The 27,083-nt window shown below is 43.8% G+C and overlaps 2 protein-coding genes across 2 annotated transcripts; both read right to left on the bottom strand.

The window, feature by feature from the left end:
• Window positions 1–2,975: 2,975 nt before the first annotated feature.
• GMNN (geminin DNA replication inhibitor) lies at window positions 2,976–20,682 on the bottom strand. The gene is made up of 7 exons (XM_032961594.2): window positions 20,537–20,682; window positions 19,329–19,488; window positions 9,904–10,008; window positions 8,326–8,413; window positions 7,674–7,756; window positions 6,307–6,417; window positions 2,976–4,601 (listed from the first exon to the last, which is right to left on the bottom strand). The coding sequence occupies exons 2-7, from the start codon at window positions 19,389–19,391 to the stop codon at window positions 4,521–4,523; spliced, it is 531 nt and encodes a 176-aa protein (XP_032817485.1). The 5' UTR covers window positions 19,392–19,488; window positions 20,537–20,682; the 3' UTR covers window positions 2,976–4,520.
• A 1,806-nt stretch (window positions 20,683–22,488) lies between these two features.
• ACOT13 (acyl-CoA thioesterase 13) lies at window positions 22,489–27,078 on the bottom strand. Its single transcript, XM_032961598.2, has 3 exons — window positions 26,936–27,078; window positions 25,147–25,331; window positions 22,489–24,667 (listed from the first exon to the last, which is right to left on the bottom strand). Exons 1-3 carry the CDS (start codon window positions 27,026–27,028, stop codon window positions 24,508–24,510), a joined length of 438 nt encoding a protein of 145 aa, XP_032817489.1. The 5' UTR covers window positions 27,029–27,078; the 3' UTR covers window positions 22,489–24,507.
• Between the last annotated feature and the right edge of the window lie 5 nt (window positions 27,079–27,083).

Genomic DNA, 27,083 nt, shown 5'->3' with positions numbered 1-27,083 from the left:
ATTTCCACAAACACGCTTTGCTGCGCTATTTGTGGCCAAGTCGTTCTGAAAAATAGGTCATAGCTCTGCGAGTTTTACCTGGTAAATACGTTTCTTTTACGTTTGTTTATGTTAGCTGGATAACTGAAATACATTCGTGAAAGCTAAAGCTACGAATTACGGATACTGTGGCACGTATTCCTTAGCCGTGGCTCAATTCAGCACCATATCCTTTTACTGTATATTTGTGGAGGCGTATTATGTTATCTTCATTCACATGCGTGAGTAGTGACCAGCTCACGTCCTTGATGTTCAGTTCAATATAGTACATGATTTTAAGAAATTAAAATTCAGCAATGTTTAATTAATTTCCACCCGCTTGGTGCACACCATATCAGTGTCACGGGATGGAAACCGTGGTGGATAGTGTAATTGGGTATATAAATGTTTGCACGAGGCCATACGATGATGCAATTATATCGATGACCAGCATGCGTCAAATGACTCAAAGGACCGGCAATGATAGTGAAACCAAGGACAATAGAACTAATGCATAATTAAGACGCGATATTAAATTCCTTAAACTTCAACCTCGCTTATTCGGGGGGAGCACACTATTTCCAACATCATTGCCCGGGGAAACCCTCATCCAGCCATGGATTGATAATGGTCGATTGCCATCAGACAAGATTATATACACGCACTGGCAGAGCCAGGGTGGCACGTGCCCCCCCCCCCCCCGCAATGATCCGATCGAAATCCCTAATTTCGATCGGATCATTGGGGTTTATTAGTAATAAATCGGCATTTTGCGACCCCCACTGCCACCGTGTAGCATATTATTATGTGCCAGGGACCGAGATGATAGGATAATAGTCTGAGTCCATAATTGGCAATAAGTAACAGCAAAGCAATTGACTCAGAATTGTGTGCAGTTGCGTATACATTACACGACTTCCCTGAAGGCATCAACACCTTCAGCGAGCGCGATGCCGATCACACAACGCGGTTCGAATTCGACCCTCGATCGATGGCTGCGCCATCGCCGCACACGCGTCGAATAGAAAGCAAGGGACAAGTCCTTACTATAATTTTTAATTGCTGGAGGGGTTGCCCCCCTACCTGAAAATCCTGGCTCCGCCATTGTATACACGTTTCTTAAAATGCATTTTCACCTATCTCAATAGGCTATAAACGGGTTAAAGACTTGCAGACATAAGATTTTGAATTCACATTCTCAGCTTGGCGCAAATCATTACACCAGCGTCACTGGATATTCCATTCTTTCGGGAAACCTCCGGTTTCTCATTGAAAGAAAGTCTTCCTACCCACCAACTTTACACATACACAAAGGGCATTTGCCCTAAACGTTGGTGATATTTTATCGTGAAGTGTCAATATGACCAATGATTTAACCATCCGTCTCTCGTCTGGACTTTTGAAGTCCACTCAATCTAGGAATACCTGGCTAAAATTGGTCCTGGACATCACGAGGGTGAAAAGTGGCCAAGTGCGAGTGGTTTTATCCATACCACATGCCTCGTGTCAGCTTAAATAGGTGCTTGAAAACAGAACAATGTGCATAGCTGCATTTTTTGAATCTCTTCGTATGGGGCACAAATTCCACACCATCTTTTTAGCCACACTAGAAAACTTTCCACCAAGACACGGCTAGAAATGGACAGTCTAAACAAGTCAGATCTTTAAAAAGGGCTCATTTCAGTAATCTATAAATACTCTTTGGTTCTTTCGGTAAAGTCACATATAGAATATTAATAGACCGCGACGTTTCAATCGCAACACAAGTGACCGTCTTCAGGTGAGAGAGAGAAAGCTACTGAAACAAGGTCTTCTATAGCCCTGAGATGGGTGCAGCCTCAGGGTTAGAGGGCGGGGCTAGAGATGGTCTCCCTGGAGGCTGCGGAAGTGGCTATTGTAGCGAGAAATTATCATGTCAATGCATGAGCTTAGTGTCACAGCATCGGTGACCGAGCGAGGATATCCAGCCCATCAATACAAAGACATCCAAACGTAATAATGCAACTCGGAGTCAGCTAAAAATCGCAGGATGGAAACATCACAGCAGGTTAAGACTTTACCTCGTTAATCAACGTCCTTCCAATGATTGCTCAATTTGTGCCCATCTTCTCGAATGAAGTTGTGTACGTGTTTAAATATTTAGATGGCTTCCTGAACAAATCTGACGATAGCCAGTGGGTTTGCAGAGTATCTTCATCTTGGAAAACAATGATCAGCAACGGCAGAGGTATTGGTCCCACCGTGCTTCAGATCTGCCTTGTGTTTGCGAACACGGTCCGAGACCTGTCGTTTCGTTTCCAAGGCAGATCTGAAGCACGGTAGGACCAATACCTCTGCCGTTGCCAAGTACACTGTGGGCACACACGAAATTGATTTTTCCAAGACAAAGGTACTCCGCAAACCCACTGGCTATCAGAGATTTGTTCATGAAGCCAGATATAGACACAACTTCAACTGACAAGATGGGTACAATTTGAGCAGTAATTGGAAGGATGCGATTTACCAGGTTTGTCTTAACCTGCTGTGACGTTTCCATCCTTCCTGCGATTTTAGCCGACTCAGAGTTGCATTATTAGGTTGGATGTCTTTGTATTGACGGGCTGGAGGTCCTTCTTGCTCAGTCACCGATGCTGCGACATACTAAGCTCGTGTATTGACATGCTAATCTCACTATACAGCCTCTTCCACAGCCTCAGGGAAATCATCTCTAGCCCCGCCCTCTTACCCTGAGGCTGCATCCATCTCAATCCTATATAAGACCTTGTCTCAGCAGCTCTCTCACCTGAAGACGGTCGCGTGTATTGCGATTGAAACTTCGTGATCTATTAAATTTTCTATCTACGTGACTTTACCGAAAGAACCAGAGTATAGATTCCTGCAGTCACGAAAGCTTCAAATCAAGATTAATCTATCAACCTTCAATACGAGTATTTCCACACAAAACCACCATCAAGATAACAGCTTTACTTACATTTTATTTAGATTAAAGGTGAAATTGCAAGGCGCAAAAACGTAGTGGGTAAAACGAAACTTTTTTAAAACGAGGGGGTCACTGGCTGCCATGAACATGGCTGAGTGTACCAAAATAAATTCCACCCTTCAGGATCCACAACCTTTTTGGGATGGCAAAACATTAATTTGAAAAAAAAAAACTATCCTGAAGGCGCTTAAACAAATGTGTTCACAATTAGGAATAAAACAGTCTGTACCCATAGACTGGCTAATGTAACACAGCATTCCATCGCGTCAACAAGCAAAGATAAAAAATACTTAATTTTCTAAGACACCCGTCATTTCACGCTGCAGAAAACATGACAGATTGCAACTAGGAGATAAATCCCTCCACTGGTCACCATCAAAAAAAGTGGATCACAAAACTAAGATGCAATGCGCACCTGCATGCAGTGGGGAAAAAAAAGGCACTGCGTCTGCTGTAGCAGTTAAACAAGAAGCCACTAGGAGCTTGAAGCAACACCAGACTCATGCCTTCTCCTTGGCAGAATGGAGCGGCAAACGGTGAGGTCTGTGCAAACTCTTAAAAAGTGGTGATGCTCTTGGGCAGTGTTATGGCAATCGGCAACGCATTTAAGATTAACAGAAACTTGACAATGCAAAGGGCAGTGACAGAGTTATCTTGCCAATGGAAACGGTGTGCTTGGAAGGTATGATACACTAACAATTTGTTCCATAATGCAAACCTCAGGTCATGCGATTAATAATTTAATTGCCAGTTGATAAATGGTGCGACTGTCTTTAAATCGCCCAAGTGGATGATGACCAAAACACTGGCAGCGACTACACTTCAGTTCACATGGCTCAAGTATTCACATCCACCACCCCTGGTCCATCCAAGTACAAGTTACTTCAAACCTTCATAGTCAATGCCAGTGCATACTTTATTATAAATTGATGATAGCAAAAACTGGAAGGAGTGTCCTTAGATTGGAACGGACCACTGGCAGTCACTGTTTGGTAGTATAACCCAGTAGGCTACATCGAAAGGTTATACTGTATGGACACATTTTGGCGGAAAAGCAAATGCTTTTCCATGCCATCGAACATATTTTTCAGAGTGGAATCATACAATTACACGGGCTCCACACAGACTAGCTAATATGCACACAAATGTTAAGCAAAGAGTAGTATACTCATTTCGCCTGACAATTGACGTGGAAAAGGCTCCTTTTTAAAATGACACTGTTAAACGCGATCGCTTAAAGCCAATAGGGTCTTGTATCTGAACTTCTCGAACAATGCAGTCCGGATCAACGCCAACAAGAGAACCGCTGGATCTCACTTCACCTGATCCTTAACGCTGCACATGGGTGCATTGGAGCAACCATTAGCAGCAGTCACCAGCACGTGTCTTGCAAATGTTTCAGCCAAGGTGCCCAGACTAAAGAGTTCAAAGCTTCCGACTGGTAGGCCGAGAGGTCTCAAGTCCCAGGGAGTTTTGTTTCAGACACCATGAGACGTTGCAGATTTGATGAAATCGGCACTCGCTAGTCCTGCTGGACAGCCGCTCCCTCCCCCTCTTCTACCTGTGCCTCCTCTTCCAATGATGGACGCTCCCCAGTCAGCCTCTGTCACATGGGGAGAGAAACGTGAGGAGGCATAAATGGATTTGCAAGAGTTTGTCGACCAGGCAGCAGGCATGCTGTCAATACACAAATGGGTTTGTGATAAAGGGGTCTCGTGTCAAGGATGGAAATTATTTCAAATGGCATGCATCACCTATCATGCTTCTGTTCCAAATTTAGCTCTTTATATACAGGGTGCTTAAAAAAAAATCACTTATATGGGACTATCGTTTTTAACGGAAACAAATGGATAAACTGTAACATGATAAACACGTGTATGTTAACAGCTTCAAAAAGTCAAGAGTCTCGACTTTTTCACCATCATTGTCAACACATGCTTGTAACCTTCTCCAGAGCCCAGAGGCACATTTATTGTGGTGATGTTGCAAATTCTCCGAAGTGCGGATATTTTTTGAAGCACCCTTGTATAATTTTGCATTGAGCGAAGACCTGTCTAAACAAAGTCCTTGCCACTAACATCTGACAGTTCATCAGCACAGATTCAAGCAAGCCCAACTGCTGCCAAGGCACTGTATCAAAACAGTCAAGGCGATGTTTGTGTTGGACCAATGATGCCAAAATGATGCACTCCAGTGGGCCTTGTGGCAGATAGGATGTGTAAAAAAAAAAGTTGTGGAATAACAGAGATGGAGGCATCTGAAACTTGTATGTTACAATTTTCTCCACGACACCAATAATTCAATCACTTAGCGGCCACAATTCTAGAATCACATTTCCAGTGCTTGTAATCTACTTTGCTGCATTGTTTCTAGAGTCCAAGTTTCCGTAGCATATGCCAACATGGGCATGCAGTATATTTTGTAAAAGATAATGTCACCACTATTGGCACCTTTATACCACATTGCAGAGCGCTACTCATTTTAGAGAGCCGAAATAAGGGCGCTATGAACAGTGATCTAAACTTAACAATTTTTAAAACTAGTTTAACATGTAGGCTTTTGTGACCAATATCATCCATAAGGTTTTTTGGGTTAGATCGCATAAGTGTCGTTAAAACCCACTACCACCCAAACTAGTAAGGATTGTCACCTAAACAGACCATGCCAATTCATCACGAGCACCGGTGTGTTGAAAAGCCCAGCCACAACATTTACATTGTGGCTTGGCTCTCCAACACACCGGTGTGCTGCACTAGTGACGAATTGGCACGTTCTGTTTACGTGACAACCCTTACTCGTTGGCCGTGTCGGGTGGTGGCGGTTTTTAACGACGCATTTATATATTTACGCGATCTAACCCATAAAAAAACCTCTTATGGATATTTTTAAACTATATATCTTTTTTTTTATTTTAACCAGGTAAGGGGCCCACCAAGCGATATAGCTCTGTCAGAAGTGACCTAGCCACAAATGCTAGCTCAACGAAGTGGCTTTTCACGTGGATATTTTGAGCAGTTAAAAACTCGAAATGCATGTTTCTAAATGTGGATGATAAAGCCAGAGGACCCAGAGACATCCATGCAACCACACAGGCACATGCAAACTCCAAATATAGGGAGGTGTCCGGGTCTGAATTGAACCCATGACCCTCCTGTATACCGGGCGAGGTAGTTAACAACTCACACCATCGTGTGGTGCTCCTACGATGCCACTAGGGAGTAAACAAACGGCGATCAGGCGGCACAGACGCGATACGCCACCGGCGTTACTGCCAGGCCGTGCGGGCGGGCGGACGCAGCGATTGTTACCTCGATCATTGTCGCCAGGAAGTCGACGTGGGCGGCCACCTCCGAGAGATCCTCATTCTCGCGTCGTAGCTCCGCGATCTCCTGGTCGCGCTGCACCAGCTCAAGCCGCAACTACCAGAGACAAAGATCCCCCATATAGCCTTAACACACTGTTGGGGCAAGTGCTGTTTGAGAGTACCAAGGCTGGCACGGCACACGAGGGCGAGTGGCTAGTACCAACCGCTTCTGGCCACCTTCGACTCCCCAGTCGCGATGCTCACACACCGCACCGGATGCTCATTTAAAGCCGAGTCGTTCCATTGGACACCCAGTACAGGTTGAGATAATTCTTGACAACGATATTAGCCATGTCGATGGGAGCAATTTGTAAAGCACTGCACCACATTTCCCCACAAGAACCTCCGATTAGTACCTTTGGCTACAAACGGCGAGAACGAAGTTCAACATACATACAACAAAAAATACTCAATATTACCAATGTATCCTTATTTATTTTAGGGGGCCAGTGCTTTTAGTGAGCTGTTATTCAGATTAACACAGGAGGGGCTGCGCTGTGGCCAGCGCTGCACCTGTGTTCTCCACCGCATCACCATTGCACACAAACACCGACAGGTGCGCACACACAAAAACTGTGCAAACATTTGGGCCCCTGTGCTATCATTTTTCAACATCACAATATCAACGTTCAGGCCATGGCGACCACAATATCAGTTCCCTATAAATGTATAATTCCATATTTGTCTTAGTTTTTTTACTTTGCTGAACTTCCAGGAATTACTCTAAAGTTATGGCAATGCAGTTCAGTAAATAAAAGCCTTCTACGCATTGTAACTTTACAACATATAATGCCGACACAATTGCAAAACATATACATTAGGCAGGCTGTCAATTGCTAATTTAATGGACAGTCATTTATTTTGCAAATTGAATTATATTGATGCTCAAAACTAATGTGGGTTAGGCCGCAATAATCTGGCCAAATGTGTGACATTAAGCCCATTTACCACCCAACACAGCCAAGCCAATTGAACTTTCATATGTGCAAAGTGTTCAATTGTGGCGATTATTATTGTAAGTTAAAGAACACGTCTCAACCCCATTTAGCCATGAGGCACGGTGTTCTGCTTGAAACGCTGTGAAGCACCCTGAACACAAGATCCAGAACGGTCGGAATAGAAACGGTAAATTATAATTTTATTTGTTTGGCTATGTGCTGTCATGGAAGATCTGAAGACAAATTTGTCTAGATCATAACATGGTGCGAATTATTTTTTTAATCTTATGAATCAATATTGGCTGAAAAATAACCTACACGCACAAACAAATGGGCAAGCCGGTTAACCAACCGCGCCTCTATACCAGCTCACCCGCTTGTTCTCCTGCAGCGCCTGGGCCAAGGCCCGTCTGCGCTGCTCCGCCAGCTGCTGCCAGTATTCCGGGGGCGGATCCTCTGAGGGGATCAACGCAACACACGTCAGCTTTTTAGTGAACCCCTCCTCCAATGAACATGCATCTCCTCTGCTCAAATAGTTACAGCGGTTACCACTTGACCACGATTGCGAATTTAAATACCGATTATTATATTCAAGATCCTACACAATAAGGGACCAACATATTTGTCTGCGATGTTGCAAAAGTACATCCCTGCATGCGCTCAGAGGTCCAATATTCGATGGCAGGTGCCTCGCATCATCAGAACTGCAGAGGGTGCATTTGCTTGAATTACACTGAAATTATGGAACCATCGGTCTAACCCATATCACTGCATTGATGATCTCAGTCAAGAACACTCAAGACTTACTTCCTCAAATTAGCTGTAAACAATTACTCGTGCACTGCAGGTGGAGACCAACAGATGCTGAACAATCACATTAGCTGTAAACAATTACTTGTGCATTGCAGGTGGAGACCAACAGATGCTGAACAATCATTTCTTATATTGTTTAATTTTATTTCGTTGTCAGATAGGGGATGGAGAGAGGCGAGCCTCCGTGGCTGTTCACACGTGTAGACGCTCACCCTGAACCATGAGGGCATACGCATCTCGACTGCTGCAGCCAGCGAGCGCCGTCTGTCGTCTCTGCGTCGTCTTCCCGTTTGGCGCCGCCTACAACCACAGCGAGAGGGCGGGAAGGGATAAGGCAGCTTGAGTGAGCGCCGCCCCAGAGATCACGGTGTTGGTGTGTCAGGAGATCACGTATGAGACACCCACGTGCAGTGCGCCAAGAGGTAGCCTATAATATGAAGCATTAAATGAGGACATCATTCCATGGTCAGGTTATACAAGTTGTGTGTAAACATTCAGCACAGTTCTGCCAATTTTTATCCAACATCTGCTCCACATTTATTTCATTAGCAATCATTATTCCATCCCTTCTGGAAGCTCTCCTTCTCATAATTCAAAGGACAGCAGTTACCTCTTCATTTGTAACAGAGAAGATCCCCTTCACCTTAAAATTACACTTCTTGGGGTAATAAATATTTTGCTACACTTATCTGCATATACTCTCCTCAAGCAGCATCAACAATAGTCTTTCGTGCTTTAAGGTTCTAGCCTGATCTGTAAGGGCTACTCTCTTTCCATATTACTAATAAACTTCCCTCTTGAAACCTGCAATCACGTTTGTGTGGGTGTTTGTTTTGTTGAATTGCCATAGAGAAGGCGCATCAAGTCGGAGGCTGTTGACGGGTCAGTATAACAATCAATGATAATGAACTAAAGGAAATTATTTAAGAATTTAAAAGCTGCTTTAAAAAGGGAAGTCATAAATCATATCACATTGACTTCAGAAAAGTGGGATTTGCCAGGACACATCGTGATGAGGGATTGATGGCCAATAAAAGCCTGGTGATGGCATTGAAGCTAAAGTAGGTAATACGCTTAAACAGGATGATAAATGTAGAGGTGTAGACAGGAGATTATCTCATACAGAGAAGCAAGTCGATTGTGGTTTAGCAGGACTGCAATAAGGGGCGCCACAATGGCGAGATGTTAACCAACGTGCCTGGTATTCAAGTCATGGGTTCGATCCCGACCTTGACGCCTATATATAGTTGCGGTCTCCCCGTAGTCGTGGGGATTTCTCTGGGACCTCCGGGTTCTCCCTCCACATTTAAAAACATGCATTTAGAGTGTTTGGCTGCTGCTATACATTTCCACATGACAAGCCACTTCATTGGACCTACAATTTATGGCTAGGTGGCTTCCGAAAAACTACTAAATAGCTCAGTGGGCCTTACATGGTAAAAAAATATATATATTTAAAGCTTTCGTGACTGCAGTCATTCATATTTAGTTCTTTCGGTAAACCCACGATGAAGGGAAACAACAAAATAATAAAATATATATAAAACAATAAAAATTCTCACGACGTTTCGACCATAACACAAACGGTCATCTTCATGTGTGTCGGTTTTCATAAATATATATTTTATTATTTTGTTGTTTCCCTTCAACGTGACTTTACCGAAAGAACTAAGAATATAAAAAAAATAATTTAGTTAATAAGGAACAGGGACGCGGGAACACCTTTATATAGCATAGCAGTGGATAGAATACAGCTGCGTGCACGCATTAGTCAGCGCCGCAGATCACACCTGCATCAGACGCCTCGTGGCATCTTGTGGGGGCACACACGGCTGGATCTCCTGCAGCGTCCGCCTGGGCCTTGGAGCCAGACCGTCGCCCATTGGAACTCCACTCTGCACACGTACACCACCACACCGCAATTATGAATGCTGCATGTTATTCACCACACGTGTACACACAACCACAGCAATTCAAGCACCTCACTTGACCTGTTATTTGCCAAAAGCACAAACAGGGCAAGCGTGATTGTTGCTCAACTTCGTGTTATTCACCACATAAGAGTAACATTTTGTTGAACCTGTTAATCACCACATGCAACCATCTTTGTCTCCCCAATGCAGATGCCTTTACACACTGCACTTGGTACTCATGAGGCCAAAACACAGGCAAACGTTAACAGCCATGCACATGCACTTCAAGAACATTACGGGGACACTACAACATTATAGCATAAACACCACAAGGATGAAACGGACACACCAAGCAAATGTCAGTTCAAAGCCATTAGATGGTGGAGAGTACTACACATCCCTTTCTATACAATTACAGGATGGATAATCTTTAAACATTCAAGTTAATGTGCCACTTTCCACGGCAAGTGAATAATAGGGGGCAATGTGCAGACGTACTTGCGCATCGCAAAACACAAATTTGACTCCTTAACAATCAGTTACCAGAGTTACTAGACCCTGTCTGTAAAATTTCACGGCTCAGTCTATTCAAATCCAAAACTCACTCCTGCTCCCACAACAGGCACACTACTCATGCCCTGAGAGGTTACATTTTAGGGCAAGACCTATCCACTACCACCACCAAGTCATCACCACATGCATCTGCACACTTTCCCCGCATGCTACGGTCCTAAAAAAAAATGCCTGCCCTAAAAAGGGCACCAGTGGCGAGATGTTAACTACCTCGCCTGGTCTACTGAAGGTCAGTCATGGTTTCGATCCCAACCCTGACGGTACCTGTATATTTGGAGTTTGCATGTTCTCCCTGTGCTAACGTGGATTTTTCTCAGGGTCCTCGGTTTTTCCCCTCCATATTTTTAGAATCATGCGTTTACAGTATTATGCTGCTATACATTTCCACATTATAATTTACTTTGTCGAGCTGTTATTTGTGGCGAGGTCGCTTCTGAAAAAGAGCTATATAGCTCACTCGGCCTTAATATAAAAAAAAAGTTTTAAAATAGTAAGCCAAGGCCATAACACTAGGGCAATGGTTTTCACACAGAACTTTGATAACCAGCAATGTCAAGTCATTGGCTGTATTGTAAAACTCTGATAAAAAGCAATATGTAGGGATTAGTATAGACACTGTAAACACAAGGGGACCAAAAACGAAACAAAGCGATTCTGCAGACATAAAGGCTCAGTCTAGTTGGACAGCCCAATAGGGATACAATTTGTATTATTCCATAGCAATGCATTACAAAATATCATACTCAGAGTAGAGCCCTGAACATAAATTGACAACAGTTTTGGTATCAATACCTTCTGGCATCACCCTACTGGTATCACAAATCCTTGAGTGGGGATTATAGGATATTTATCTACGGGTCATCAGTGACCACCACTGCATAGCTATGTCCTTACATTAATGAACACATTTATCCAGCAATGCCTCACTGCTGCTAATGCTTTCCGTCCCTCGGGACTTGCTTTGGATGTTCGTTCTCACAGGAGATGCAACACAAAACAGCCTGGTTTGCAGGAGAAGTGCCACAGCAGTGACCAGTGGTTACACGAGCTTTAAATAAACAATTGTTACTAAAGTTTGTCAAACGCTCTTAAATATATTTTGTTAGCATGCCCAGAATTGCCCTATGGCAACAAAGTCTTATGCAAGTCAATTCAAAGTTGCATCAAAGCTTTAAACATATGCTGAACAACCCCATCCACAGCAGAGGTATGTAGTTAAAAGCCAACTGATTTCTAACGGCATCAAAATTTACACTTTCACCTTCGCACAAAAACCGACTCAAATCTATACGAGGGGATGTGTAAGGAGGCGCGCAATCATTCAAGCGCACTTACGTCGATCTTAAAAACGCCGCCTCCGCTCCCCAAATCGCCGTGGAGGGAGCGGCGTGCGATGCACACGCATAGCCCAAAGGCTGAATGATGTCGGATGAAGGTAACGCAACCTCTCGGTGCCCGTTGAGCTCAAGTCACCCGGGGCAAAAGGCGGAGCAAACAATCTTAAACGTTCCTTCACGAAATGGAGCTTTGGCGGGCTTGGCAAGTCAGCCCTCAGTTAACAAATGTGGCAAAGTGCACAAGCAGTGCAATATTAACAGCTGCGGTTGAGGAGACAAGAGTGCGATTCTATCTCGCTCGGCTGCCCGCCAGCCTACCCGCCAAACGGTGAACATTCTTGATGAATAAAAAAATCAATGGCAGCGTCGACAAAACAGTCATTGTGTGAAAAATAAAGAAATAAAAACAAAAACCACAGGCTTAGCGTGAAGAGAACAGTTAAATATTACGACACCAATTAGTAAGGCGATAGGGGCGCAGCAATCATTAACTGACCCGCACAGGAAGTACGATGGGGATTTGCACGGGTGAGCGGAGACACCTCCACACCGCTTGGTGGTGCTCAGGCCACCACCTCGACAGCGTTACGAGACCAGCAGAGATTTACAACCACTGGGCAAGCTGTACATGGGTCTGCTAACCGCACAGCAGGTGCTCAGCACCTCCCCTAGCTCACACAGCTAGATGATCTATAGCTTTCACAGGCAGCCTACGTAAGCACTTGGATGAAGCATCTCCTTAAAGATCATGTCTGGAATCAAAGGGCTTCAAACCACTGATGAACGAAGATCTTCACAAGCTATTGCGATCCCTCCTGGCAATGCATTAATTACGACCAAAATATACCTATAATCAATCAACACGGTATGGCGAGGCTTTCATCCAATAGTGGATTGCCAAAAGGGCTGCGATTTGTAAAGCTTACTTTACAGGTATGCTTCTGAAAATGCTCAATTTCTTCAAGCGCTTCTCAAACTCTTGCTTGCAAGCTGCCTTTTTTATTAGGTCGCTCGCACTAAACTTCATGAATCTGCGACAAGAACTCTTTACCAAAGACTACTTTGGTGAAGCACTTCTGCCTAGAGATCGCTTCCCAGTCATGCTTTTTCAAAATTATTTCTACCTTGGTGCACAGCAACGTTTACCTGAAAACTTTAAAGCAGCAATTCAATTGTCAATGTGTCATTCACAAACAAGGCTCCCTATTCACACACAAAGTTAACACCCCCACGTTGGCATCAAGCACAAAGCCAGATGTTATTTGCTTCCATTCGAAACGACTAATTTATTGCGGCAGGTAATGGGCACGGTTGAGACAAAGTTGGAAGTCAAAGTTCCCAGAGAGTTGCTGCTCATCTCCTGTTTGCAGCTCAGAACCAGTCGTGGAAATTCTGTATTCTGATGGTGGTGGGGGGGGGAAGTCTGCATAGGACAACTCTATTGATATCCCAGACCTCCTTATTTCATGGACTGCTGAAGGATGAAGTTTAAGTGACCTCTGATTAGTATTTGAAGTCTACTTTCCACACAGAGCGCTGTGCGTTAAAACCATTGCCCACCCCAGCTGATGGTACAAACCCCACTTAGGGTCACACACACCAAAAAGAGACTTTAGTCGTCAAGGACAGAACATTTTTAGATGTTGGAAGTATTACAAAAACAGATTACCCAAGAATGTGTTTTTTTATTTTTGCATCATTAATATGGTCTTAACTCTGATTTCAGGACAGTCCTACACTTAGCAGCATTAGAATAGGAAGGCCAATGATCCGTGAATGTCTTTCGCAAAAGCAAGTCGCCTTGTCCAACTCTTTTTGAAACGTGTATTTTGGTACTTAATTTGATTTACAAGTGTAACGCGAGGAAAAATTAAACATCTCGTATTTGCTGATAGCCATTATATATAATGTCCAATCGGATCGAATTACAGGAAAATATTAGCATTTAAAAGAGGCTGTTGAGCTCAGAATACGAGCAAAACGAAGGTCAAGTACAACCAGTTTGCAAAAGAATGCCAAGAGGGTAATAACTCATAAAAGACAGCAGAGTATATTTACCCAGGACAGCTACTTAAGGCAGATTAGGATAAAAGAACATTTTTTTTTATAAAGGCAGACGAGAGCAGAAGTGCTTTTATAAAATACGAATAGATACAGAAAGCAATACCAATGTGTCAACAGAAGAGTGTTTAACCATTAATCATTGCATATCAGCATTTTACAGACCAGAAGCATGAATACTAACAAAGCGGGAAGCAACGCAATTTCACCGCTATATAAAAAGCAACGCTTGGATCAGAGAGCACAGGCAGGTTAAAATATATCATATTAACTGTCAAAGGGGACATGGACAAAAACACGTAGCTAGAAGGTACGAGGGCTGGTGGTTTAGAAACAGTTGCAGCAAAGGACAGGAATGTGCCCCAAAGAATGAGCAACGATGAGATGTGAAGAAATCAGCTTGTGTGAAGATGCTGGGTGAACTGGTACACTGCAGGACTGTACGAGATGGAGACGGCTTGCATCCAATGGGAAATGTATGATGCCCGATGATAAAGGCGTTTTATTTCCCCCCCACCTTCACCAATATTCATGTCATTTGATATTCGTTACTGGACTCCCCTTTGCGGGAATTCAATGGTAGTCAACCTATGAACTGCCCAACCACTGCCATGAGACTAACAACTTTTACTGCAGACTTTGGGCAGCGAACTGAGAGGAACACTCCACCAGTCTTCGTGTGAACAGGGTGAGATAGAGACCTTCCCAACTACCAGAAGGGATGTGCATCTCAGTCGGCTATCACCAGGTTAACTAAAAAAAGACACCCATGTACTGAGTGTATAAACATGATTGGCGCGACAGCAGAATCTAAGCTTGAGAAACCAAACACGACATCATGTCAAGGTGAGCGCCCACTTTACGCCAAACAAAGAAATTCATTCACGGTAAATAACGATGGACCGAATTTTTCTGCGGGGAGGGGAAGTGGGTGGACAAAGCTGCAACGCAAAGCACACACGCTCTTACGCGCGTCTTGGGTGAACCGCGTGGGAATGTGCCACTTGCGCCGTTCTCAGCGTTTATCTCTAAGCAAACACGGTGCAGCGTGGAGTGGTGCAGCGGAGACCCAGGAGCGCTCACACTAAACACATTTTTATTTTACCAGGTAAGGCCCACTAAGCTACATCGCTTTTTCAGAAGCGACCTGGCCACAAATCATAGCTCAACAAAGTGGTTTATCATATAGAAATGTATAGCAACCAAATACCCGGACAAAAATTTACGCGACCACTAGCAGAACATGCAAGCTCCAAATGCAGACGTCAGGATCAAACCCACAACCTCGTGTATACCAGGTGAGGTAGTTAGCATCTTGTCACCCCTGCAAGCAGCAGTACTCAGCTTATAAAACTATTCTAATTTAAGTATTATCAGGAAAGATTTACCGAGACAAGATTCTATTGGGATGGCCCCAAATTGTGAATATTGGCCGATTCCTAGAATAAATACCCTACAATTAAAACCACAAGAGTGCTTTTAAAAAGATCTAGAGCGCAACAATACAGATTGATCAAAACAATTAAGTACAAGGTTGCACAACTCATTAAGATCCTTGGTTTTAAATCCAGGTTGACTGCCCATGACCAAACCTGGTTGTCAAGTGTAACAAGTTGGTCTCGGCCCAATCACCAACAACAGCACACAAGAAATTGCACTTAACATACTATTAAGCATTGATGTATTGGTTTGACTGTCATGAGACAAATGTTGTTCTGAAAACTGTGCTGCTCAGATAGTTCCTAATAAATAATTCAACTCACAAAATGTTGATCGCACAAACAGGATAACATTTGGAGATAACACAAAAGAAAACAAGATCAAACTAATTAGAATATAAAGAGTTAAGTGATATATCAGGGAAAAGTAATAATAAAAAAATATACATAAGATTAAGTGATAAACAGCATTAGAAGAGGCATAAACATGCAATTCTGATTAACAAGATTCATCTTGTCTCAGCAGTGAAGACAATTTCCTCTTAAAAGACCAGAAAGGTTTTTAAATGCAGATGCAATAACGTCAAAGTAGAATTATGAATTTCCAGTGTTTTTCAGGTGGGCAGAAATCAGAGCTTGAGAAAACCCACCATGCATACAATATAACAAACGTCTGTACTGACAGACTTATTAATGAAAGCATTTGCTGTACCATCCTCGCCGAGCTATCTCGCAGCTCAGCAGGTTTGGACATTTAACAAATCTCCATGCAATCCACCAACTCTTGCCTCTCAAGCGCTGGCTTAAAAGGCGTGCACCACCACGTTCTACTTACTGCTGAGCAAACAGCCAGATGGAGCGACCTTGGATGGATTCTCTGGGTTCCCACGATCAGGGTGACACAAGTGATTTTACGTACACATTCAAAGAGAGGGAGGTTGCTCACAATGGCAGTGTTTGAACCCCAAGCTGGCACTGCCAAGACCCTAGGTATGAAATCTGGGCAGCCACATGTTTCAGATCCAAGACAGCCCAATAAACAAATAGCCCCTATATAGGCTATTGGATAAGGCGGTTTAACTTTGTTCATGAGAAAAAGACTAGCAACAACTCAAACATGTGTCAGACTCTGGACACAACAGCATAGGTGTACATGGCAAGAGTTATGGCAAACTGGGTTCATTGTTCGATAGTTTGAAGCCAGTCACCAATGAATGCACAAAAAACCTGCACACTAGCGGTGTATAATCATAATGCAACAATTCACGTCCAAACCCTGGATGTACAAGTAATACATACTTAGAATACGCTAGAATAATTCATATTCGACTCTCAGATCACATTATAGGCATCGGATTGTGCCATAAATTAGGCTTCGATATATGTGTTGTATTTAATGGGTTTCACATTACTCCCCAATCACCTGGAGGCTCATACATTCAAAAAGTAAATATATTGACAAAATATTCTTCATATCAAATTGTTACTGCAACTCATAATTTATGTAAGCAAAGATGGGAAACTATTAAACCACAACAAATAAACTAGGTTTTTCTTAAGTTTGTTGGCAATAGTTCATATTGCTGAAATGCTCAGGTCAACTTACACACAAATTTTTTACAGATTACCTATGGTAAGAGACCAACGAATGAGAGAAGCTTACAGACAGCTTCTTATGGAATTACCCAATGACAGGCATATTACACTCTTGTTAGAAATCCAAAATATCCAAGTGCTTGTTGATTTATAACGAGGTTCACCAAATGGACCGTCTTGAGCAATAGGATTTTTTTGTGCGTAGACACCCAGAATGCGTGCCAAAGCAAGGCGATAGGAGGGAGGCGGGGACGCAGAGGCATGGGAAAGTTAACACTGAAAACAACAAGCATAAAAAAGTCACACACCACACTTAACGCAGGAACCTGTCTGAATCACATTAGTGCCCCCAAAAGCACCCCCTACACAAAAACAAACACTTCACAGGGACATTACCTCCTATGGCTAGCAATTGCACTCAAACGAGCAGGAGAGGTCGCTGGGTCGCCTAACCTTAGCCTTTAAAAAACACTTTCCGAACTGCAAACTAATTCCATCGTTTTTAAAAACTAACCAGTAGAAGACTCCAATCGACTTTGGAGTCGTATTTAACATGTGGCAACTAACTATGATCAAGAAAAAAGGGGATCGTGTTTAGTATGAAAATTAGTAGCTTAAACATTTAGAATTTTAGATGGAGCCTACCTTAACCGACCACCTGCAGTAATTTTTGGAGGCAAAAGTTATAACATTTGTTGTTGTATTCTTCACGTCAGAAACAGACTACTTCAGTGCCAAATGTAAATAATCTGTTACAATCGTCATGAACACGATGAGATGAAATGCAAATATATATTTTTATCATTAATTTATGTTAAGTCAGTTAAGTTTGTGAAAAGTACACGTACTATAACCATAACCACAAGTTGGGCAGGTGTACTTCCCTGCCTGGTACCCCCCCGGGCTAGAGGCAGGCAAGCTACTTGGACTGGGTAGCCAAGCAGGGAGTAAGGACTATGCAAAGGAGATCTGGCTTCATTCATGAAATCCCAGCCTCTACTTCAATAACCAGCGAAGTGATGATGGATTCGTTATCATGCTGCCTAGTGAAAGTATTATGGATTATGCAAACCATATCCAATTTAGGCAAATATGATGCGCAAATCTGTAAAAAGTCAAACAACAAACAAGATTATCAAATATAAAACTACCGATTATGGAATTTAATTTACTCAAATTTAAATGATACATGGAACCATTGGCTTAATTATTCCATACCTAGGACTGTACATGTCAAATCGTTTTTGTAAATCCACTGCTAGAGGAGTGCCTTTACTCGGTGCAAGTCACTTGGGAGTTATTTTACAAAGCTACACATGTTGATACATCTGGGTTGAAGGTGGGATGCATTGCCATAGTAGCATAGAAATGTAGTACAGCAATGTATTTTGCTACACTGCCCACAATTAACCAATAAAACACATGGGACGTTATTCCAATAGCTCGGTAATGTACAACTTTTGCTGCCGACACGAAGCTGCATGTTTGATACAATGGTATGTTGCTAAACATTTGACAAGAGCAGCAAGGTTGTGCAGGTTTTAATTTGCTCTAAGAGACTAGATGTTGCTGCCATGGTATAATGGTGCACACTGAATTTACAATCCATAAAAACTCATTCACAGGCTAGCGAGGTAGTCATTACTGTCTGGCCTCCGTACTGCTAAGAGGCACCATTGGCCAAAACATCACCTATTACATACAATTCCTTTCTAAGTACAAGTTAGCAGACCATGTTGAGCATGGATGCTTTGCGGTTCAATCTCTCCCAGTGATCAGCTGTCTCGCCTCTGTCCACCCAGTAGTATAAATGGGCATCAGTTAGTTAATTGACAGGTAGTGTGTGGTGGGAGGTTGTGTGGGTAATCCCATCTCTTCAAAAGACGCCGAGCCAGCATAGAAGAGCAGGTCAAATACTCTAAAAGGGAGGCTTCTCTAGAATCCCATCCAGTGGCGGTTGCTCTACAAGCAGTGTCGAGAGCAGGTAATTCCATGATTGCACGTTTACATAAAAAAATGCCTCCCTCATATCGGTCCCTCGACCAGAAAGTGTTTGAAAAGAAACACTTTTACAAATGACAAAACATCTCCAGAAGTCACACAGCCTTCCAGGAGTGCAATTTTCAGCAGCATTGGTTCAACACAAGCACTCTGGTCCGGTTTTGACATTCAATCTTTCATCAGCATCATAAAGTTTGCTTTAACCAACCACTGATGAATTGCCAGGATGTGTATAGAGGCAAGGCCCCCTTTCTTTTCAATGTTTACGACGCGAGGGCGCTTGTGCAGGACTCGCCTTAACCACACCCACGGAGCTGTTCTCGACCTCGGCATTGACTCTGCTGCGCCCGGTGCTCATCTTCGTAGTCTCTTCCCTTCTTCCCGCAACCTCTTTTCTCTTCAGCCTCACCGCCTCTCAGCAAAGGCGTTACCGCAGCGGTCTCCCTACACACAGACTGAAGACGAAACACACATTCTTGGTTCTTTCGGTAAAGTCACGTAGAAGGGAAACAATCAAACAATAACATAATAAATAACATATATAAAGAACCAAGAATATGAATCCCTGCAGTCACGAAAACTTTAAATCAAAACGAAACACACAAGCAACCGGATGGCAATAAAAGACGTTAAGATGTTCAAACAGTAAATTTGAAACCTTTTTTTGCACGGAATCAAGTCTACATTAACCACGTACATTGTGGTGAACATGCAAACAAAACACGCTCTGGATAATATGCGTCGTCTTTGAAACAGATCGGCCGGATCAGGGTCATCACCCATCACCGGATTCAACTTTAAGGGTAGCCTCATGAACACCCAGGCCAATGGTCTTCGGTTCAGTGCCGTTAAAGTAAACCTCGCACAACCAAACCGAGGGCCAGTTGCTAAGAGAGCGTTAACGGGTTTTACCCACTTATCACGTCCTCAGTTTCATTATGTACGATACGGCTCCCTAATATACGAGCCGTCCACACAAAGGTTTCGACATTCAGCGTCTCATCAGCAGTCAGGCTTAAGCCAAAATTGAACGCCAGATGTATAGGCAAGGGCCGACCACACGGTTAAGACATGCATCCCAGTTCGACGTAAAATTACGTAACGCAAGCATAAGCTTCGATGTGGAGAATGGTTACAATAAAAGCATCGTCTGCGTTTACCACTTAGAGAATATTCGCCACGACGCTCGTTACGGAAAAACAAAGCGAGCTCTGATATTAATTCTCCCTCCAAAACTATACGCGCTCTCAAGGAAACGATTACTTACATTCAATGCAGTTTATTTGGCGGCTGGTCTGTACTAGGCGGTACTCCGAATACACACACACACATTTAAATTAATCTTAAACCATTGTTTTAAATATTTAATTGCTTCAGACGAGGCAATTCCACATTGGGGAAAGGCCCAAACCCACCAGGCCTCGGAGCGTAAATCCGCCGCGCTTCGCGGAACATTTAATAACGCGAACCAAAGCCGCGCTCTCGTTAGTGCTGCTTACTTACCCGCGTATAAGGAGACGAGGAGACGAGAAGTCCAAGACGCGAGGAGATTAACAAAACCACACGACGAACTCTCAGCGGTGAAGACTCGCCACTCGAATCACGTTACCAATGTTCCCGCGAAAATGTAACCCTCACATTGCCTTATATAGGCCTCTAGGTCCACGTGACCTCACATCGACCAATCACACGCGTCCTCATCACCGCCCCCACCCCCCCTCCGATGACGTAACCGGTGTTTGGGACGCTCAACGCATTCCTCAATGATAACCCCGCGTGACCTTTACAGGGAGGAATCTAAATACACAGTGGCATAGCAGTCAAATCCATAGGGTTTACCCGTATTCTTGTACAAGGAAATTGAGTTTTCAGGTCCCCACGGTGTAGAGCCGTTTTAATACGGGCAACAACAATACACGTCTGTTGTGTTTCTCCCGTGTGATGGGTCTTTGTAGGATGAACGTTGAGATTTATAAGGGCACGGGGTTACCAATAAGGTCTGCATTGGGTCTGTAATAAGGTTGGCACTGATAAGGGGTTGACAGGTATGTAGTAGTAATAGACGACTTCATAGAACAGCAGTAACTGTGATACTGCATTGGCGGTGGTGCACGAGTACAAATAACTCAAAATTTTGATTTAAAGCTTTCGTGACTGCAGTAATTCATATGCTTAGTTCTTTCGGTAAAGTCACGTTGAAGGGAAACAACAAAATAACAAAATATATAAAACAATAAAAAATTCTCACTACGTTTCGACCATAACACAAACGGTCGTCTTCAGGTGTGTTGGTTTGCATAAATGGATTTTTAAACGGTGTATTTATTTATTTATAAAAAAAACCGTTAGCGCCACGCGCAGCAATTTGGCAGTTTATTTAGGACGAGTCCATCTATATTCTGAAAAGAGGAGGGGGGAGACGAATTTTTTTTTGTATGCTGTCTGAAAGCCACTGTAAGCGTGAACAATCAATTAAGACCTGAAATGGTTTATCAAATCTTTCCAATGATTGCTAAGATAGAATCCATCTTCTCGGTTGAAATTGTCTCTGTGCTTGTATATGTGGATAGCCTCATGAACGAATCTCTCATGGTAGCCAGATGGCTTACTTTTCCAAGACAGAGGTTCTTTGTAAGCCATCTGGCTACCATGAGAGATTCGTTCATGAGGCTATCCACATATACAAGCACAGAGACAATTTGAACCGAGAAGATGGATTCTATCTTAGCAATCATTGGAAAGATTTGATAAACAATTTCAGGTCTTAATTGATTGTTCACGCTTACAGTGGCTTTCAGGCAGCATACAAAAACAATTTCGTCTCCCCCCTCCTCTTTTCAGAATATAGATGGACTCGTCCTAAATAAACTGCCAAATCGCTGCGCGTGGCGCTAACGTTTTTTTATAAATAAATAAATACACCGTTTAAAAATAAATTTATGCAAACCAACACACCTGAAGACGACCGTTTGTGTTATGGTCGAAACGTCGTGAGAATTTTTATTGTTTTATATATTTTTTATTATTTAGTTGTTTCCCTTCAACGTGACTTTACCGAAAGAACTAAGAATACAAATAACTCATCGCATTCGTCAATGGCACTGCCGCTAAAGTGGTTGTTCCTAAATAGACTCGGCCCCGCCAAATGAATGTAGAATTTACAACCACTGACTTAGGGCTGTAAACAAGACGTGCACCGTCTCAATGTTGATTTGAGTAGAAAGTCACTCAAATTTTTTTTGTAAAGGGAAACAATAAGAGAAGACGTTTGGGGTTGTTCTATGCTATCAAGAAGGGCCGTTGCCCAAAACGTCACAGATATTTTTTTTTATTTTTAAGGCTGTTGTTGGCGATTGTGTTGTTTTATGGTGCTAGTACAACGCTGCAAATGACAGCAGCATCACCAATCAATGTATGTGTCCACAGGAGCGTTTACAAACCCACAATACACATGGTATGAATTTACATTTTATTATAAAGTACTGTATACAGTATATATTAGTCCCCGTTTCAGTCCCCCGAGTACTCCGTGCTCCTCCTCACACTCCCATCAGACCCTATGAAACCCACGTCATTACTATGTTTCAAGTAATGTAATAAACATTTCCGGATGTATCCCGATAGGATGGCTTCGAGTATGAACAAAACAGCTTGCATTGCTGTGGGTTAGTTGTGACACTAGAGGGGTCAGACGTGGTCTGCATGGGTGGAAATATGTCCTTAATCCAGGAAAGCCTCATGCAGTCTCAAGACTTCCTACAGGAGGGTCCTGCATTTGGGATGTTTGGCCAACTCCATTTGAGTGGTAGGGAACTAACCAGAGTACTCGGAGGAAACTCACACACATGAGGGGCTGACACTCGAAGCACCACAAATAATCACAAATCTCAGAGTCCAGTGTGTTTGCAAGTGTTACAAATCTGCGTGATCCATCAACCCTTGCCTTCAAAGTGTTGGATTCCAGGTGTGCGCAACCGTGCCGAATATCTGAAGTGTGATGAGTATTCAGAGTGCAGTATCGCGGGTATCAAAATATTTTGGATGCTAATTTTGTTATTATTTTTGTTCTATCTACGTGACTTTACTGAAAGAACCAGAGAGAGTATAGATTCCTGCAGTCACAAAAGCTTCAATCAAGATTTGTTATGAAAATCCCACCAGGCTTTTTTTCAGAGCTCTGCTGTAGGTTTCAGTGCTTGAGTACTGCTGCTGAAAATGTTGACAATATTCAGAACATGGCTAGCAGCACGAGGGAAAAATGAGCGGAGAGAAATCCAATATTTATGGATGTCAATTAAATATAAATATTACCTTAAGGCTAACAGAACTAAAAATACGTATTTTGTTGAACTTTTTGTTACACCGTACATAGCCAAGCATGCTAACTGGAGGTGCAACAAGAAGTATCACGAGACAAACAGCACAAACAAGATAGCACAAATGAGACAAATTCGTAACACAGATTAACGATGCATCAAATTGCAGAGGAGGTTCACTCATTGCTTGCCAAGTCAAAGCACAAACTCAATCAGAGCCAACAGATGAACAAACACACGTGGTTATATGTAAAGTACAATTATTGTGCGATTGAGTGGCTGTGTTAAAAATTAGAGTTGATCTATGTGCAGACACCACATGTCCTATCGTCTTACAACAGCAAATGGATGATGCATTGCTTCATAAACCGACTCATTTATGCTAGAAGGCACAGGGTATAACATGGACGACTTTGATGTTGGTTCGTTCAGCCCATCTGTTCTGGATTCGACGAGGGGTGGATCAGTGCTAGTTAAGAGTGAATTGGGATAGCCAGGGTTGGGACAAGTTGGATGACACTGATCTGGGCAGGAGTCATCGTTAAGGTAAGGGCACCGGTAGGGTAAGGTCAGGATAGGACAGAACAAAGGTTGCGGTTAAGGTTGCGGAGAAAAGGGTAAGGTGGGAATTGGGTTAGGCAGTATTAATATTAGGATCAAGGCAAAGTTTGGGTAGTGTTATTGCTAGGGCTAAGGTTATGTTTAGGCTCATGGTTAAGGTTTGGAATAGGGTTTATGGTTAGAATAGGTTAGAGACAGGGTTATGAAAGGGTTGAGATTAGAGACAGGGTTTTGACAGGATTCTAGTTATGGTGACAGTCAGGGTTATTGAATGTGTTCAGATGTTTCTTCTTCTGTCCTACCAGACAGTCTCGTCCCTTCACCTGATGAAGGCCGCTTGCGTTGTGGCCGAAACGTCGTGAGAATATTATTGTGTTATATTATTTTATCAATTTATTATTTTATTCTCATTCTACGTGACTTTACCGAAAGAACCAAAGAAGATGAATCATTGCAGTCACGAAAGCTTTAAATCGAAATTGTTCAGATGTTGTTAAAGGAAAAGTCAGGGCAAAGTAGTTTCAGGGCTATGGCCAGGGTAGGGTTAATTCCAGGGCAGGACCAATGTTATGGTTAGGGTTAAGGTAGAGATCAGGGCTAGCTGCTGCCCAGGTGCTTGGTGTGCCGGCCCTGAGCCACAAGGCGGCCGGTTGCTTTGTTGGTGATGTCGACGGTGGCGAAGGCGAGGGTTCGGCCCTGGCGTAAGACGTGAGCGGCGATCACCAACTCCTCGCCCACGCGTGCCGCGCTCATGTACCTGTGGGCACGCACGTGCATCAGTTTTCACGATGCACAAAAACGGTTACTTTTTATGCCACGCTCATCCTCATGTGTCATGTTCATACATAATACTCAAGTCATTGTTTCAGATTCATATGTAATGTTAAGATCAGTGATACATTTTTACAGATGATACTGATGTCAACGATCAATTTAGTGACCCACATTCATACGTGAATAGTCAATGCATTGTCCACCTTCCGTAGGTATTGTTCAAGTCAGTTCCAACGTTGATGCATCAATGTGTGATGTTAACGTTTGCATCACTGGTTGAGCTGTCCACTGTTCGAGTGTCCCATGACCATATATGATGTTTAAGTCAATGCACCACATTCATATTTAAAAGCTCACTGTGTAAGTCAGAAACCTCTGTCCATACGTAATGCTCACTCTGTGAGTCAGTTTCCATGTTTGCACGTGATGTTCAGTGTGCAAGTCCGTGCGATCCGTCCGTACGTGATATTCATGTCGACGCTAACGCCGGGCGCAGCGCGTTCGGTGGAGAGCAGTGCGGTGGTGGAGACCACGTCGACGAGAGTGGCGGTGAGACCGCCGTGCAGTGTGCCGCCGCGGTTCGTGTGCTCCTCGCACACGGGCATCTCGCAAACCACGTGGCCTGGCTCTGCCGACACCACCTCCACCTGCAGGTGTGCACACAAAACAAACATAACAAGCCACCATATACAGTGGCCTAGCTACCGAGTGTGCAGGCAGTGCAACTGCGCGAGGCCCAGGAGCGCACAGGGGCCCAGGAGCGCACAGGGGCCCAGGAGCGCACAGGGGCCCAGGAGCGCACAGGGGCCCAGGAGCGCACAGGGGCCCAGGAGCGCACAGGGGCCCAGGTGCTGGCCTATGAAGGAAGCGGGGAGAAGACGGGGGTGAGCTCTGGTGGTTGGTCACTGCTGGCTTTAGGTTAGGTAATGTTGAGTATTTGCCCAGGATGGTGGCAGATTGTAGTCCTCGGATGACTGGTGGCCCACAAGGCCGTGGGAAGTCGTCAACGGAACTGTTGTAGGTATGATTTTTTAAACAAAACACCGCATTCTTTAATGAATGCTAGTCCGCGAAACATGTTTGAGAGTTGACAGTGGTCTCTGGGTGCTGAAAGGTTTGGAGCCACCGCTCTAAACGAACCACATTCTTTTCTGATATATTAATTTTAGCAAAAAAACCCTTAAAATTCATCAACAACAGATTAAAAGAAAAATATATAACAGGTAATATTTCGGGCAATGGCCCTTCTTTATCGTGTATGTGCTATGAAGATATTCAGTTTTTTGTTGCGTTTGTGTACCACTTCCAACGCCGTATCACTGATTTGTTTGCAGTTCACCTCATCGCCACTGCAGGTCGCTATAAACCATACAAATCGCTTTTTCCTATACACGATGATACAGTACATACAATTACAAGACAGCGACATCGCATATAGCCCATACATGCATTTACAATGCACAAACATTACACAGCACATGCGTCTTTACACGCCTCACGGTTACACTGCACAACACACATCTCACACATGTACACTGCACACACCTCACACATGCACCTCTTAGTCATATTTCACACACATACAGCTCAAACACATTGCACTGCACTCATCTCTCTCACACACACCACCTCACACACACACCACCTCACACACAAGAGTTATACGAGGCAAACTGCACGCGGACACGACAGCGCCCCCAGTCCGAGCTCGCGTCCTTCACACACAGGGGCATTAGCCACGCCGACTCCTGCCATGACCTCCCAGGCCCCACGCAAAGTCACACGCGTGTTCACTCACACGCGTGTCCCATCACGTACACACACGTGTCCACTCACTCGCCTATGTTCCCTGACACTTCCACTCACACACATTAACCCTCACACACGTGTACACTTATACTGCATATCCACTGCGCTCCTTCATTCAAGTGGTGGACATTCCACATTGCTATGGGAAGTCTACAGAACCAATATTATTCTGCTTTTGTTTAATTCTCGTATATTTGCTTATTGCTTATGTTTCTTATCGGTAGTGTTTGCCATTCAAGCCAGGTTAAGTTGAGCACACGAGCCGGTATAAGGCCTCGGGTGGGTCCCTCGGATAGCGGCTCGGCCGGGAGCGATGCAACCCTTGGCCGGCGGAGGACCGGCCAAGGGGGGGGGGGGTCCGGTCGGGTGAGGAAGTTAAAGAGGCGGACACGTCGTGGCACTGTCGGGGAGAGAGCGAGAGACAGAGGGAGCGAGGGCGCACCTTTCTGAGCACTTTGTCAAATCCCGGACTCTCGCACATCGCGCTCATGACCTGACGCATCGCGCGTAGCAACGCCGCGCCGGTGGCTGCCATCGCCGGCTGCTTGAGTGACCCGGCCGACGTCACTGACAGCCGAATCGATTCCGCC

The sequence above is a fragment of the Petromyzon marinus genome, chromosome 27 (genome assembly GCF_048934315.1).
Source record: "Petromyzon marinus isolate PM22_M1 ecotype Great Lakes invasive population chromosome 27, UKy_Petmar_22M1.pri1.0, whole genome shotgun sequence".
NCBI classification, from domain to species: domain Eukaryota; kingdom Metazoa; phylum Chordata; class Hyperoartia; order Petromyzontiformes; family Petromyzontidae; genus Petromyzon; species Petromyzon marinus.
Note: the sequence above shows the minus strand (reverse complement) of the source record. Positions and strands in the feature narration are given on the sequence as shown.

Bases quoted from the DNA above. Each gene is read 5' to 3' on its own strand.
- GMNN (XM_032961594.2), bottom strand. From the start codon at position 19,391: ATGAGCACCGGGCGCAGCAGAGTCAATGCCGAGGTCGAGAACAGCTCC. The intron at 10,009-19,328 runs GCGAGTCCTGCA...GTACGTGTGCAG, and splicing joins GCTCCGTGGGTGTGGTTAAG to AGTGGAGTTCCAATGGGCGA. The intron at 7,757-8,325 runs GTGAGCGTCTAC...TGATCCCCTCAG, and splicing joins GTATGCCCTCATGGTTCAGG to AGGATCCGCCCCCGGAATAC.
- ACOT13 (XM_032961598.2), bottom strand. From the start codon at position 27,028: ATGGCAGCCACCGGCGCGGCGTTGCTACGCGCGATGCGTCAGGTCATG. The intron at 25,332-26,935 runs GTGCGCCCTCGC...GCACACCTGCAG, and splicing joins TTGACAAAGTGCTCAGAAAG to GTGGAGGTGGTGTCGGCAGA. The intron at 24,668-25,146 runs GTACGGACGGAT...GCGTGCCCACAG, and splicing joins AGCGTCGACATGAATATCAC to GTACATGAGCGCGGCACGCG.